The sequence below is a fragment of the Nestor notabilis genome, unplaced genomic scaffold (assembly GCF_000696875.1).
Source record: "Nestor notabilis isolate BGI_N333 unplaced genomic scaffold, ASM69687v1 scaffold10014, whole genome shotgun sequence".
Taxonomy (NCBI): Eukaryota; Metazoa; Chordata; class Aves; order Psittaciformes; family Psittacidae; genus Nestor; species Nestor notabilis.
The window spans coordinates 1-13,430 of NW_009926863.1; the positions used below are offsets into that span (position 1 = coordinate 1).

Below are 13,430 nucleotides of genomic sequence, written 5' to 3' on the forward strand. Positions count from 1 at the left end.
TATATGCAATATATATATATAAAAATTACAGTTTTGCTGTATCTTTCCACCACCTATCTTCCCTTCTTTCATCTTCCTCTTTTGTCTCTTAGCTTTGACTTACACTTAAACAAAACCCCTTACAAACAAAAAAGCCAAACCACTTCTTCCATTAATTCTCATCTCAAAAGCATTAACTCCCTGCTCCAAGCTCATGGAAGTTGCACCATTAGCTACCCACATTTTTTCTTCACTGCAAGATTGATCTGGAATAACAGAATTCAAATTCTGTTCCTCTTAGGCAACAAACTGTCTCCAAACAAAAAAACCCCAAAAAAGACTAAAAGAGGTAGTGTGGGATAAGACTTGAGTATAACCCTATTAAGGAGTGACTAGAGCTAAACTACACTTCATAGCAAATTAGAATATTCTAAAAGCACCTCTTGTCTGAATTTGCCTCTTGGCTATCTCGTCGTAACTTACCTTTGAGCTCTTTTGTTTGAAAGTGGCAGCATTCGAGTATTATAGTAAACATCAGGTGTACTAATTTAAACTAACACTTCTCAGTTGCTTTTCCCTCCCTCCAACAAGCAGACCTGCTTTTGCTGAAGACATTACTAAACTCAAATGGAAAATTCTTGTTTATAGGTAAAACAGAAGTTAGAGGTAACACCATAATAATCATATCATGTTAACTCTGTAGAGGTTTGTAACATTCTTCCTTCTCAGCCTTGTGCCTGTCTTCCCTGTTTTCATGTTTCCCCTTGTAGTAGCTGCATTTCAACAATAAATCAAATGCTTCTCAACTGCAATACAAGAAAGGCGGCATGATCGGTGTTTCAAGGTTACTTTCAGGTCCTTTCCTCAAAGAAATATTTTAGATAGTAGTAGTAGTAGGGGAAAATTGGCAGGCATTTTGTTGAGTCCCTTCTGTTCTGCTGGCTATGGTATCCGGCACGTTCTGGCATGTCACTACAAGGAAGTAAGAGCTTTCAATGGCACAAAGCTCTCTTGACAGGGCAAAGTAAGAGATGTGAAAGATTAGACTAGACAATGGCTTACAGTGTCTAAATTGCTCACTGTCGTGGTTTAAGCCCAGCCGGCAACTTGGAACCACGCAGCCGCTCGCTCACTCCCCCCCTTTTTCTTCCTCCCCCCGCTCCCGGAGGGATGGGGAGGAGAATCGGAGGAATGTAACTCCCACGAGTTGAGATAACAGCTCTCCAGTAACTAAGGGATAATACAAACCACTACTGCTACCAATAATAATGAGAAGAGGAATAACAAGGGAAAAGGACACAACCGCTCATCACCCGCCGACCGATACCCAGCCCGACCCGAGCAGCGATCTGGGCCTTCCGGGTAACTCCCCCCAGTTTCTATACTGGGCATGACGTGCTGTGGTATGGAATACCCCTTTGGCCAGTTTGGGTCAGGTGTCCTGCCTCTGCTTCCTCCTGGCTTCCCCTCCTCTCTGGCAAAGCATGAGACTGAGAAAGTCGTTGGTCAGAGTAAACATTACTTAGCAACAACTAAAAACATCGGTGTTATCAGCATTGTTCCCAGACTGAAAGTCAAAAACACAGCACTGCACCAGCTACTAAGAAGGAGAAAAAATGACTGCTGTAGCTGAACCCAGGACACTCACCCAGAGCCTTCCTATCCATCAGAAAATTGGTTGTCAGCCTTTTATAATGTGCATTATACTATCTAATTTAAGAACACAGTCTGCTTTTGTAGTCAAAGGGAAATTGTTCAGTTATCTTTAGAGATTAAATAACTGCTCAGCCTAGACCTGGAGATGTTTTCAGTGACAGACAAACATGATGAAGTAACAATGGAAGTACTTGGCACATGTGACTTCATTATGTGTTCATGATGTAATCTGATGATGGTACTTCTATTTTCAGCCTTATAGTGGTTTTGGATGACCTGTGACTTGGATGGGGCTGGGATATCAGTGGTGTGAATTTCAAGTTGAAAAAGTGCCTCTCAAGCCTGAGTAAATACATAGACTGGCTATTGTGAGCATATCCTTTTCCTGTTCTTGTCTCCTTGTGCGCTGAGCTAAGTGTATCTTGCCTCTTGGCTGAGAAGAGGCTGTCTGTGGGTGACAGTTTTGTATTTCTGCATTTCAAAGTATAAAGTTTCAGGTGTTATATACCCTGACGTAGTATCTTAGATTAATCAATGTAATATACCTCATCATTGCTATAACTTCAGCAGTTTGAGCTTGTAATGAATGTACTAGAACGTCTACACTCTGTTATGTGTTCATTTCCCTCTTTTTTCCTTACTTCATCCCTACATACAGTTAGCTGTGTAGCTTAGATAAGTACTGTTCCATTACATTGCTTTATATTCTCAGAACGGTGTAGGTTACATCTGACTTTTGGAAGGTCAAGGGCATGATTAGGTTTCCATCTTAACTCCTTTCTTTAAGGGTCCTTAAACTGTAATGGAATGTAATGAAATAGAAATAAATGGAATGGAATAAAGACATTAAAGTGATACCACCTGGAATGTGGGGACTATTCTTTGATTCAGGATTGTATACGTTTCCATGGAGCCATCTGTAACGGCTCCTGAGATGTCAATAGCTCAGTACAAATTATGAGTCTCTAAAGTCCCTTAGAATCAGGACCTAATGTAGATTTGGAGTAAACTTCTTCTGAACCATTGGAAATACCCAGATGGATTCACTGGCCTATCTGCTACACAGTCCCATCAGTGTAGCAATGTAACTCTTCTCCAGTCATCTCTTACGGTTATAGAACTGGTTGCAGATTAATTCCCTTGATGACCTTTCTGCAGGTGTCATCTTGATGTTGGGACATAAAGATAGCTATTACATAAATATAGATCAAGATATATAGAACATTCATAGTGTATATCATACATATTTTTAATACTTATATTAAATATATATATATTATACATATATAATAAATACACATTCCAGTTCCCTGTGTCCAGAGTGGAGAGATCTCAAGAGTCCTAGCTATCATGATTCTTGGAACTTTCTCTTGTGCATTACTCAACCAGACATGTCAGTACAGGTAGTCCTCCTGTGTTCACCAGACTCAGAAGCAACTGCTGAGAAGTCTTAGAAGAACCATGTATATCTTCACAGCTGTTGATACGTGGTTCTTAAAATACTAGTAAGTGCAAGTCTAAATGATAAATTTAAAATCTCAACTGTACAGGTGAGAGTATACTGTTTCTGAAGAAGGGAGAATGTTGCTGTCTTTTGGCTGAACTTTGTCAGGTCAAGTTCATGCTGAAGGCTTGGATTTCATTTCTTTTGCCAGTTGGAGAAGATCCATTAAAGCAGGTGAGAAGCAGAAGACAGCTGGGTCTAGTTTCCGTATTATGTTGGGCTGGGACATCATTTGACCTCAAGAGATTAAGCAGGGTCAGGCCAGGACTTGAAAGAGACTGTTTTTTTTTTTTTTTTCCCTGTAGGTTGTTTTGATGAATTATTGGGTGAAACTATTGATTCTGGATTAATGCTGTTTCAATCAATTAGCAAAGTACTTGGAGGATGCTTTGTTACTCTGTGTGCTATTTATGATTGAGTCTGAAAATGGAGATATTGACTGCCAGTATATTCTTCACAGCTTTCATGTGGAAAGGTCATTTTACTTCAATTTTTAACCACATTTTAATTCAGGTATCTAGACAATGGTATTTATTTTATTTTTTTAATGTAATTTTAATTCATCCCCCTTGTCTTTGCTGCTTTTCCTGCATTTAAAGTGCTGGTTATCAGTGCCTTTTTCTGTTCCCTTTTTATTCAGTGGAGAATGCATTAATATAGGCAGTATCATTAGTTATGCAGTGGGAGATTTAACATATGCTATTAATTGATGGAAGATACACAACCGAATGTTAAATTTACTGTTTCCTGATGGAACTGTATACTCCCAAGCATAATTTTATATGTAAAGGGAACAGTTGATCATGTAACAAACATGAACTATTTCTATTAATTCTAAACAAAAAGCATGCAGATAAAGATTACCTAAGGCCCGTTCCTGTGAATTGCTTCGTTGTTAAAGAAAAAGATGCTGCAGTCTGCAGCTTGTTCTATTCTGACCTGGCCTATCTCCTATTTTCCTTCTGCCTTCTTTTCTCTACTTGAAGGATTTCTTCAACTCTGTCTCAGCAGAATTTGTGTCATTTTCTTTCTTTATGTTTTGTTCTAGTATAAAACACTTAATTTGACATTTGAATGTGTCAGCAAAATCCTCTGTTTCCCTCCAGAAAATTATCGTGGAAGTAACTAACCTGCCACTGACTTCGTAAATCCAGTCTTCCACATGATTTAGTCTGTTTCTTTGAAAAACTGTGTTCGCATTTCACTTGTAATAATGATGATTGCTTTGCCTTTGAGAGTGACTACACTGTTTTCCTAATGATGCGGTTGATACAGTGCAAGATGTGTGAGCAGTATATGACTTTTCTCCCTCAGCCCTGATAATAACTTAAAATCATGCGAGTTCAACGAACATGCTCGAAACTTTACCTTTACAAATGCTGTAAGAAATTAACCTATTAGACAGAAAGTCTTAAGAAACTTAGACATTCAAATTCTATTTCAAGAAGAATTTGGGACATCTTAGAAACTCTCTATTTCACTAACAAAAATAATTTCAAGTTCTGTATGTTACCTGAACAGGATCAGACTGTTTCATCTTAATGTAAATAAGGTTCTAGTGCCTGAAACTCCAGTGGTCACTATGTATACACGCTCATGCAAAGAAACGAATAGGCTGAAGAAAGTAATTCTACATCCATCCCTCTTCAAATGTGACCTACTTGGTCAAACCCAGGCAAATGAAGATGGGAGGCACAAGTCCTATCAGACCTTTAAGTCTGACAGTTTAGTATGGGTGCTCAAGTACTGTTGCTGGAAATGTCCATTATGCACTTCCTTTCTTACAATTATTGAGACCCAGGTCAGTCAAGCCTCTTCTTCTCTTGTTGACCCTATTCCACTGATAAGTGAGCTCTTCTTGTCTTAAAATGTCATTAAAATCCATTCACTGAGACATAATTCCAAGACTTTTTCTTCCTGAACAAGAGAATGTGGACAAACACAGATGAATGCTACTTCTGGGAGAATAGCTTCATATCAGATTCTTACATCTGTTACCAAGAAACTAGTTTTATCAAAGTACCAGCAGAACTTTCTCAATGTTTGCAGGTACTAGAAGACTTAATCTTGCTTGGATTTTGCTTACTCTGCTAATAATTTTCTTGTAACTTGAAAGATTTCCCCACTAATTTGTTATTTTTCAGCTCTGACTGCTCTGAAGGCAGTTACAGAAAAAAAATAACTTTCCTCTTGTGCAGTCACACAAGTAGTTTAGTTATTCTGAAAGACATAAAGCAGAAAATAGAGGTGTGCCTTTTGCAGTATGAAGGGAAACTTGTGTGTAAGTAAGCAAATCTAATTAGGAGACTGCACTCCTTAAGTTGTCAGCACTTTCTGTCAGAATCATTAGCATCCTGGTCATGGTAAAATTTCTCATTAAGGTTTTGAAGCCTATCTACCATATAATGTCTCTGACAAATCACATACTCTATTTTGATTCTCTATAATATTAAGATCTTCCTAAGGGGAAGATAAAAATACAAAAATCTATGTAAACTTCTCCAGATAACCCACCTGAGGGATTACCAAAGGGATGAGATGGCCAAAGATTTAAGTAGTATTACTAATCAGCAGATTTTGGATTCTTAGTTCATGGGTGTGGACAGTTTAGCTCAGGTAGGGAGCAGTGGCCTACAAACTTGGTTAGTGTAAGTGCTATGCAAGCTGTAAGTACAAAGATTGCTGATAACATAAGGAATATGTGGGAAACATTTATTGAACACTAGAGGGGTAGCTGTAATGCTGCTGAAGTTTTATAGATCTGGCATAACCTTTGTAAGTTAAGACTTAGTAAGTTATGGTTTCTCAACAAAATTGGATCCAAAAGAGATATCAAGGGAGGAAGAATCAAGAAAAATGGTTGTAATTGGGAGGTAATAGAAGGAATAGCTTTTTATTTCCACAGCTGCTACTGATCATGGAACAAGATCAGACTGCTCTAAGCAATCAGAGAAGATTAAAAGCAGGCTATATCTGGTATGCCTGGAAACAGGATGATATATTAAATACACTTATGATATGTGTGATAAGACAGCTTCATATTATTTCTTCCACCTGAAAAGATTAATTTTGCCCTGGAGCAGCATTTCTCTGGCACTTAACTCATGTATGTGCAGAGTTCCCTGATTGCAGACACAATGACACATGTGTTTTCTCTCAACACTAGAGGCTTACAGAATATGTGATGGGCTGCCACATGCTACTTATTTCCTAACATCTTAGTATCATAGTTTGATAATTTACTTGTTACCTTTATAAAATATACTGGTTTTATCTTTTTTTTTTTTTATTTTCCAGTAGTATATGTATTACATTATTTTTAATTTTGCAGTATCCCATGATTAGGTTTATCCCCCATCCTCCAGATGTGGTTTTGTTTGGTATCATCTCTTTTTTTTTGTTCACTGTGCTTTTATTTCTTGGTCCTTCTACAACAAGGTAGGGAGAGAGACTTTGTGAATAGGTTATGTCAATGAGAATATTGAGGCCTATGGCGGACCAGATAACAACACTTGGGGCCATCATGTCCTGTGAATACAGTGTTTTGAAGGGAAAGAAAACGTGAAGACTCTTCAGTAGATCAATGTGTTTTATGCTGATGAGAACATAAATGTTTTGATTTTTAATAGCCATTGGACCTGCAGTTTCTTTGCAGATCCTGATCTCTGATTTTGATGGTAACTACAGGCTTGGTACAGAAACTCTGCTTTGGATGAGGTGGTAACCCAGTTACCTACATCTCTAGCATGCTTTCCAGGAGGTGTAGCTTGTAAACGTGTTTTGCTTTAGCTGATTTGCAAAGGTGTCATAGGTGGATGTGAAAGCAAATTTCCTGTGAAAACTTGGAATGATTTTAGACTTTGCTAAGAAAATGCTCTGGACAGCTTCACTTTTTGGTTTTTTTTAATTTACTTTCTAACATTGTGATGCAGCATTGTGTTATGCAGGGTTATGTTAGCTCTCATAAATATCCTTTGCTTAGCAACAGGGATGGCATTTGGGATATCAAGCCAACTGTTAACAATCCCTCTGACAGGGCTCTGTTGGGGTGGGTGGATAAGCTTTCCTGACAACACTAGTTCTTTTACTGCTATCTGTCATAACTTGTGTTGCTATGATCTGTTTCACAAGTTTTGTGACAGACTTATAAATGATACTGTGGCTCCTTTTGTTTACTGTCAGAAAGAAACATAATGTGGGGAAAGTGAACAGTAAAAGAATACGGAAAATAATTAAAAATCTGGGCACGTAAGACCATGAGTGTCTATACTTCGGCAGCTGTTCTTGAAAGGAAAAAGAAGTTAAGTTTCCTTTGGATTGCTGAAATGGAAAGCGATGTATGGTAACATTTCACTTCTCCACTTTTTAATGAACTTGGTTCCTTCAGCAAAACAGGAAAGAAACTATTTAGTCATAAACTGAAAATATAAATTAAAATTCAGGAGATTTCCTATGTTTGATACTAACCATTAATGAATATATTTTTATTCACAGATGTAATTCACATTCTTGCTTCTAAATCAGCTTTTCATTATAAATTGGTAGTTTCATTACCAGTCCACTCAGTCTGTTTGACCTTTTATACTTTTGCTTCCAGGGGAAAAAGAAGAACAAATAGTTGCAGAAATCATGAGAAGGCGTTTTTTTCCTGCTTTTATAACTCATAAGGCCTGGGAAGGCTTTCATTTTGCTGGCCATGAGATAAGAATTACAGAAGCCATTGATTGTTACGGGGCAGTCGTCTGGCCATCGGTACAATATTTATGCAATATTGTTATTTCATAATTTTGAAGTCTTCTAGCATTTTTAATTTGTTTTGCCTGATAAATATGTTTTGTTGTATGTTGTAAGCCCAAGGAAAACCTCCTGTGCTTCTCTGTCTCCATTCTTCAGATCCCAAACCTGAGTTTAGCTTGATTTCATATGGGTTCCTGGTTCTCAAAGCTTGAATGGTATTTCTTGTTTGTGCCTCTATCATACAAGTTGTATGATCTTGTGTCCCCTCCTCACTTACCAGTAACTCTTGATCCTATTGGCCAATTAGAAGCATATTTTGAAGGAAATAGGGCAGTCTTATGATGATTACATTTCTATGCATTCTATAAATAGCTGTACAGCAGGCAGATCAAGGTTGTGGAAACAGCTGTGATATGCCTTCACAAGGTATTAGGACTCATAAGGGCTACTCAACATACTCATAGGGGAGTATTTACCTTGTAAAATATGTAGACATGGGAAAAGGTTCAGCTGGAGCTTTCAGTTTCTTAAACAGCCCGAAATCTAGGGGGAGAGAACCATTGTCCTTGGTTATTGATCTAAGAACCATCAAGATGCCTACCATACAGAGGGCCCTCTGCAGGGTTTTGAATCTGTGCGATGCAACTGCCTGTTTCAAAATAATTAGAATGGAAAACCCCTCTGTGTTCAGGGAGGTACCACGATGCATCATTGACAAATGTGGCATCCTGAGAACATCCCTGAAACAGAACCATCTCCAGGAGTCCCTATAGGATGGAGAGGATTAAAATCTAGGGGGCTCCATTTCTGTCCCAGTGGTATCAGCCTCCTAGGATCTTTAAGAAATTTGGCCATAGTACAGCTGAGGGCATTTAGTATTCTCTGCTGTTTCAAAATTCAAGCAATTTTCCTTGTCTTGGCAGACCTGGACAAGTCATTTATACTATATCTTTTAACAGCCTCAGTGCATGTCTTTCCTGGAAGGGTTCAGCCAGTTTAGCTGTGGAAGGAAGGCAAACCCTCTTTCTGTGTCTTTTCACATTCCTCCTTCTAGTTCCATCCAGCAGTATTTGAACTCTCCCAAAAAATGTCAGTCAAATTTGTTGAGAGGACAGAAACTTTAAGGAAACTAAAGTTTCTGCATGTTTCATGGGAAGGAGGGCAGATTTCAAAGTTTCCATAATTTAACCCACAGAAATACTGATCCTGCCAGCCAGTTTCTACAACAGAATATGGCAAAACTCCAGGAGAAAAATTACAGGAATATAACAGCCAACAGGAAATCTTAATATAATGTGGTTTTAAATGTCAGTCAAACATCAGATACAATCTTTAGGAACCTGGCTTTAGTTAGTCCTGGTGCTCACAGACTTATTTCTATAGCAAAGCTTTGTTGAACATGAGACTTACGGAAGTTTGGATTAAAGACTCTACTCTTTTTGCTCTGAATTAAGAGGTAGAAAGGAAAAATTTGTTTGCATTTCTAGCATGTTAACATTGAGTCAATAGTACTCCTGTTCCTTTCCTTCTTCTTATTAATTAGTTAAAAGCAAAACTAAGTGTGTAATTTTGTTGTGCCAGACCAAGCCACTAGTAACTGCCTTTCCAAATGGTCATCTGTATTTCAAGATATTGCAACCATCATATGTATTTGTCGATAGAGACTATATAATTAACAAAGTCTGGTAAAAACTGTGGGAGACTAGCTGGAAACTATCTTGGCAAGAGCAATAAAGTTAGAAACTTCTATTTCAGCAGTGAAAAAAAGTATGAGACAGGGCAGAAAAACCAAAGAAGCTCCTTAATGACAGTTGATAAATGCATATATGAGGAGTTTGTTGTAGAGGGCTCTTTGTGGCTTTGCTCTGAAAGTTTGCTAAACTTAACAAGGTAAGCACATAGAAACTCAAAACAAACTGAACTGGAAGAAAAGGGGTAAATCTATTTGTCTCTTTTGAATCATTAGGTATTTAATTAATAGAAATAATTAACCTTAACAAAAGTTGTGGATTTTCTCTCACAAGCAGTCCTTATATCAAGATGTCTTTGGGAAAGACATGTTTTAACTCAACCAGAGGTGCAGTTATAAGCAGAATCTAGTGACTGGAATTTTATAGCTCATGTTATGCAGCATGACGGACTATTTAACTGCAGTTGTTCCTCCTAGCTGTAGTGCTTTGTAAGCCTATACTGAGGCATGTTGTGGCATTTATTTTGTGAGTCTATAGAGCTCAAAGATCATAGTGAGGAGCCCTTTAGAGACAGTGCTTGAATGAATATTGCTCATTTGAACAGACAAGATTTTTTTTGCATGCTTTTAAATGACAATGCATATTTAGTGAAGGGATTTATTTCGTTTATTTGTTCAGTATGTTCATGGATTCCCTCCCCTACAGGCTCTTGTTCTGTGTTATTTTTTGGAAACTAATTCTAAACAATACAATTTGGTTGACAAAAATGTGATTGAAATTGGAGCTGGAACTGGGTTGGTCTCCATAGTAGCCAGTTTACTGGGTGAGTACATGCCACTGCTCTTACGCTCTTGAAAAATTCTCTCAGGTGAATACTGGAGGGCAAAGGAAGTGGGTCAGTTCTTCTAAAAGACTTGTTTGAAAGCTTTCAACAAGAAGAAGTAAGTTCTAAAAGGCTTGTTTGGAAACCTGGTCAGTTTTTTTTTTTTGTGTTTTTTCTTTTTTTTTGTTTGTTTGTTTTTTGTTTTCTCTGTAAAGCTGTGACTGTTTTGATGCAATAAAGGAGGTCCCAGTAGATGATGATGTCATTAACAGTGTTAAACAAGGAACCAAAATAAGAAACCTGTGGCCTCTCAGGATGTGAGTGGCAACCAGATGAAGCCAGATGTAGGCCTGAGCAATGCACCACCTTCAATTGACCCAACAACTCTCGGTTGCCAGGTCATTTTCTTTTCATTTGCGTTCAGCATTTTCTTTCATAACTGATCAGCAGCTTGATTTTTCTGCTACAGACACTGCTGTATTTTCTCTCATGGTAGCCTTCTCAAGAGTGATCCAGCTCAATGACTTCTGCATTTTAACAGAATTTTAGCTTTCTGTAGTCTGAGAAAGCTGCTTCGTATGTGAAAAAGAAAGAACCCAAGGCAGGGCTTAAATCTCATGCTGACTTCTTTGAGTGGGTAACTGGCATTTTTCAATCCCTAGTTGCTCGCTGTGCATTTAACCAACATGATATCAAGATCTAGTATCTGATTTCTCCCTGCTCATCCTCAATTGCATTCAGCTGGCAACCTGTAGAGTAGAACTACTGGGAACCAAATCTTTATTTTATATAAAGCACATGGCTAAGAGCTATTTGGATCATTTGCGTTGTTCTGCTCCCCTCAGAAAGCTACCTGCTAAAGACAGTTCCTTGTGAAAGTATCTTTCATTTATACTATATCTTTTACTCAAGTCTTGAAGAATATTCAGTTTGTTTGTTTCCTCCCTGTCACAGGTGCACTCGTGACTGCCACAGATTTGCCAGAACTGCTTGGAAACCTTCAGCATAATGTTCTCCGAAATACAAAGATGAAATGCAAGCACCAGCCTCATGTTAAGGAATTGTCTTGGGGAGTTGATCTGGAAAAGAATTTTCCTAGGTCTTCCTGTCACTTCGACTACATTATGGCTGCTGATGTAGTTTACCACCATCCCTTCCTGGATGAACTCCTCCTGACTTTTGATCACTTGTGCAAGAATGACACACTTATTCTGTGGGCTATGAGATTTAGGCTGGAAAAGGAGAACCAATTTGTTGGCAGATTTCAGACACTATTTAATTTAGAAGTGCTCTCTGATTTCCCCAGTTTGAACATAACCCTGTATAAGGCAACGAGGAAAAGCAGGATGACAGCCAGACCTTCCAAACTCATGGTCTAAAAGAGAGATAGAGAGAATTGACAGCTTCAGCTGTTCTGCAGCTTGTTCTCTTTTCAGTAATTTCCACATTAGTAACTGCTAACACCTGCATGAATGACATATTTTTTAGAGTTAGCAAAAATTAAAACTAAAATTAAAACTAAAGCATCAGATTCCTAGTGCATCCATAACAAATTTCTAAATTCAATTTGCTGATACATTTCTTCTGCATATGAAACTATCTTTGGTGTTTTCTTGACTTTTATGTGCTAAGCTGACAATTCTAATAACTTTTGCAAGTCTTACCTTTATCGTTGTGGGTTATGTAATGAATATTTCCAATAGCTTTCAACTGCAGCTTTGCATGGTGTCTTATAAGATCAACTGATCATTTAAAACTTAAGACTATGATAAACCTTTAAAAGTTGTGGTGTTAAATCTGATTTTTTTCGTCTTCTCACTATTATGTAAATTCTTCATTTGAATAGCCTTTATTAGCACATTAGACGAAAACAACCCACCACCTGGGAAATATGCCATCATAACTAAAGGACAGAACCTATTAGTTACCCTTTGATTTAATGATTATGCTTTCTTCGCCTTCTATTTTTTATTTAGATTCAGGGATTCTTCAACAGACAGCTGCACACATGAGGCAAAAGGGAGTTAAATGTTTTGTTGCTTGAATAAAGATATTGGATAAGAAAAGTACAGCATATCACCAGCTGCCCTTTGCAAAGACCTTAAATTCTTGGAGGTCTGCTCCTCCAAAAATAGACTGTTATCTGGACCTCAGGGAACAACAGTGGAAAAAGGACGGTGGCTATCCAAAGAAGAGTTTTGCACTGCTGGCTGGTGGTGTCTGGAGGTAGGAAACTAAACCAGCCTGGCACGGTGTGGCTGAAGCATGGGCAGGCTTAGGTATTTCTTTGTTTTTGTAGTATGGGAAAACAAAATACTTTTCTGCTACCCAATCAATACTGTGCGTTCCTGTTTTCAATGCTCAGATTAACGTCTTTGGAAGTCTATCAAAGAGCTTTCTTTTGGGAAGATTAATAGAATTATTCTTTGCACACCCTATATTTTCTGCTTTTGTTTGTAACTGTGTGCGAGACATCTTCAAATCCCTTGCAGGGTAGAGAAGAAAACATGTCTTGTGCTATAATGTCCAGGTGCTAATGTCTGCTGTAGCATGCAATTGCTCTAGTAATATGAGGTCTCTGGGGCTGTCAGTCTTCATTGTCATAGTTCCTATTTGCATTCCCTCCAGGAGTTTTTTATTTATTGTCTGATTTGAGCATATGAAATATTTTTTCTCCATGCTGTGTAATAGAAATAGTTCAGTTTAAGTGAATAAAGAAAAAACCATGGATTTCTGCCATTTCAAGATTTTGTCTCCCCGCTTCCTTCCTCCTAACTCACTTGCCATCATCAAGTCCACTGCAATTGAAATTCTAATCCTTTCATCCCAAAGGGCATCTCTGTTTACAGATGTTTCATGGGTAAATGGATTGGTGCTATAATTAATGAGAAAAACCAGAAACATCTTGTGAACTCCCAAGTGATGAGGGCTAAAGAGGAAGGCTACAGCAAAGTAGTTCAGCATGATCGCTTTTAAATAGCTGTTCTGCTGATTAGCTCTCCTATTTGGGCTACAGGCTGTCCCCTGCTGAGCTCCTGCT

At 38.1% G+C, this 13,430-nt stretch overlaps 1 protein-coding gene across 1 annotated transcript; it reads left to right on the plus strand.

Annotated features, from left to right (window-relative positions):
* Positions 1-7,736: 7,736 nt before the first annotated feature.
* On the plus strand, positions 7,737-11,769 carry LOC104405164 (protein-lysine methyltransferase METTL21E-like; the record flags this gene model as incomplete). The annotated part of the gene is made up of 3 exons (XM_010013785.1): positions 7,737-7,891; positions 10,273-10,390; positions 11,345-11,769. Coding segments are annotated over 3 exons (698 nt in total), but the record flags the coding sequence as incomplete, so codon positions are not given.
* Between the last annotated feature and the right edge of the window lie 1,661 nt (positions 11,770-13,430).